At 64.3% G+C, this 880-nt stretch overlaps 1 protein-coding gene across 1 annotated transcript in view; it reads left to right on the top strand.

The window, feature by feature from the left end:
- The window catches only part of SSRP1 (structure specific recognition protein 1), an 18,263-nt gene that overhangs the window by 15,516 nt on the left and 1,867 nt on the right, over positions 1-880 (top strand). The window contains exon 13 of the mRNA XM_019474355.1: positions 378-501. Coding sequence (XP_019329900.1) covers positions 378-501 — 124 coding nt within the window. The remainder of the gene's footprint in view (positions 1-377; positions 502-880) is intronic.

The following is an 880-nucleotide window of genomic DNA, read 5'->3' as shown; positions in this document are numbered from 1 at the left end:
CTCCGGATGAGGCCTCGGCAGACTCCGCGCCAGCGCAGGGGGCCGTCGCGTGCGCTGGTGAGCGCCGGGCTCAGCCCGACGGGAGGAGGTGGATCTCGGTGGAGCGGAGCCGTGGGGCGTTGCGAGTGCCTAAAATTTACAGGAAGTGAGAAAAGGATGAGCCGCGTTCGTGGAAGGAGAATCCCCTGAGAGCTGTTAAGTGCGAACGCAACAGCTTCAGCTCAGGAAGTCTCCGAATTACGGGTTGCTGGAGGCTGGGAGAGTTCAGGGGCAAGTCTTGCTGCCAGCTTGTCGCTGCTACGTCTCCCCCACCTCGTGCTTCATCTTTTTGGGGTGGGGGTCTTGAGCTGTCGCTGAAGCCAAGTACCTCCACGCAGGTTTGACAGCAACGCCTCGGCCAGCTCCTCCAGCGGTGACGGCGACAGCGACCGGGATGAGAAGAAGCCAGCCAAGAAGGCCAAGATTGTCAAGGACCGCAAGCCCCGCAAGAAGCAGCTGGAGGTGAGAGGTTGCTGCTGGCGGGGTGTGGAGGGCAGGACCCGCTCCCGGAGCGCGGGTGGTTGTTCCCTGCTGGGAGCAGCACCGGGGGAGATGCGGGTCGCAGCCCTCCAGCCGAGCTGCTTCACCTCAGCCTTCTGCCACGGTCTGCTCTGGTGCCGCCATCTCCTCGCCGTGCTTCGCCCAGGTTGTCCAGGCCTGACCTCGCTGCCTCCTGCAGACGAGTCTAGGTTGGGTGTCCCCCAAAGGGTGCCTTGTGCCCGCGCCTAGCCGCTCCTTTTGGTTGCGGGGGGTGGGTGGGGGGGGCTTGTCTCCAGCGACCTGCCCTTTCAGCTTGTGTGGGTGTGACCCGACAACCCATCTCCCCCGATGGTGTAGGTGG

The sequence above is a fragment of the Aptenodytes forsteri genome, unplaced genomic scaffold, assembly GCF_000699145.1.
Source record: "Aptenodytes forsteri isolate BGI_AS27 unplaced genomic scaffold, ASM69914v1 Scaffold329, whole genome shotgun sequence".
Taxonomy (NCBI): domain Eukaryota; kingdom Metazoa; phylum Chordata; class Aves; order Sphenisciformes; family Spheniscidae; genus Aptenodytes; species Aptenodytes forsteri.
The sequence above is the reverse complement of the archived record's forward strand: the minus strand, read 5'-3'. Positions and strand labels throughout refer to the sequence as shown.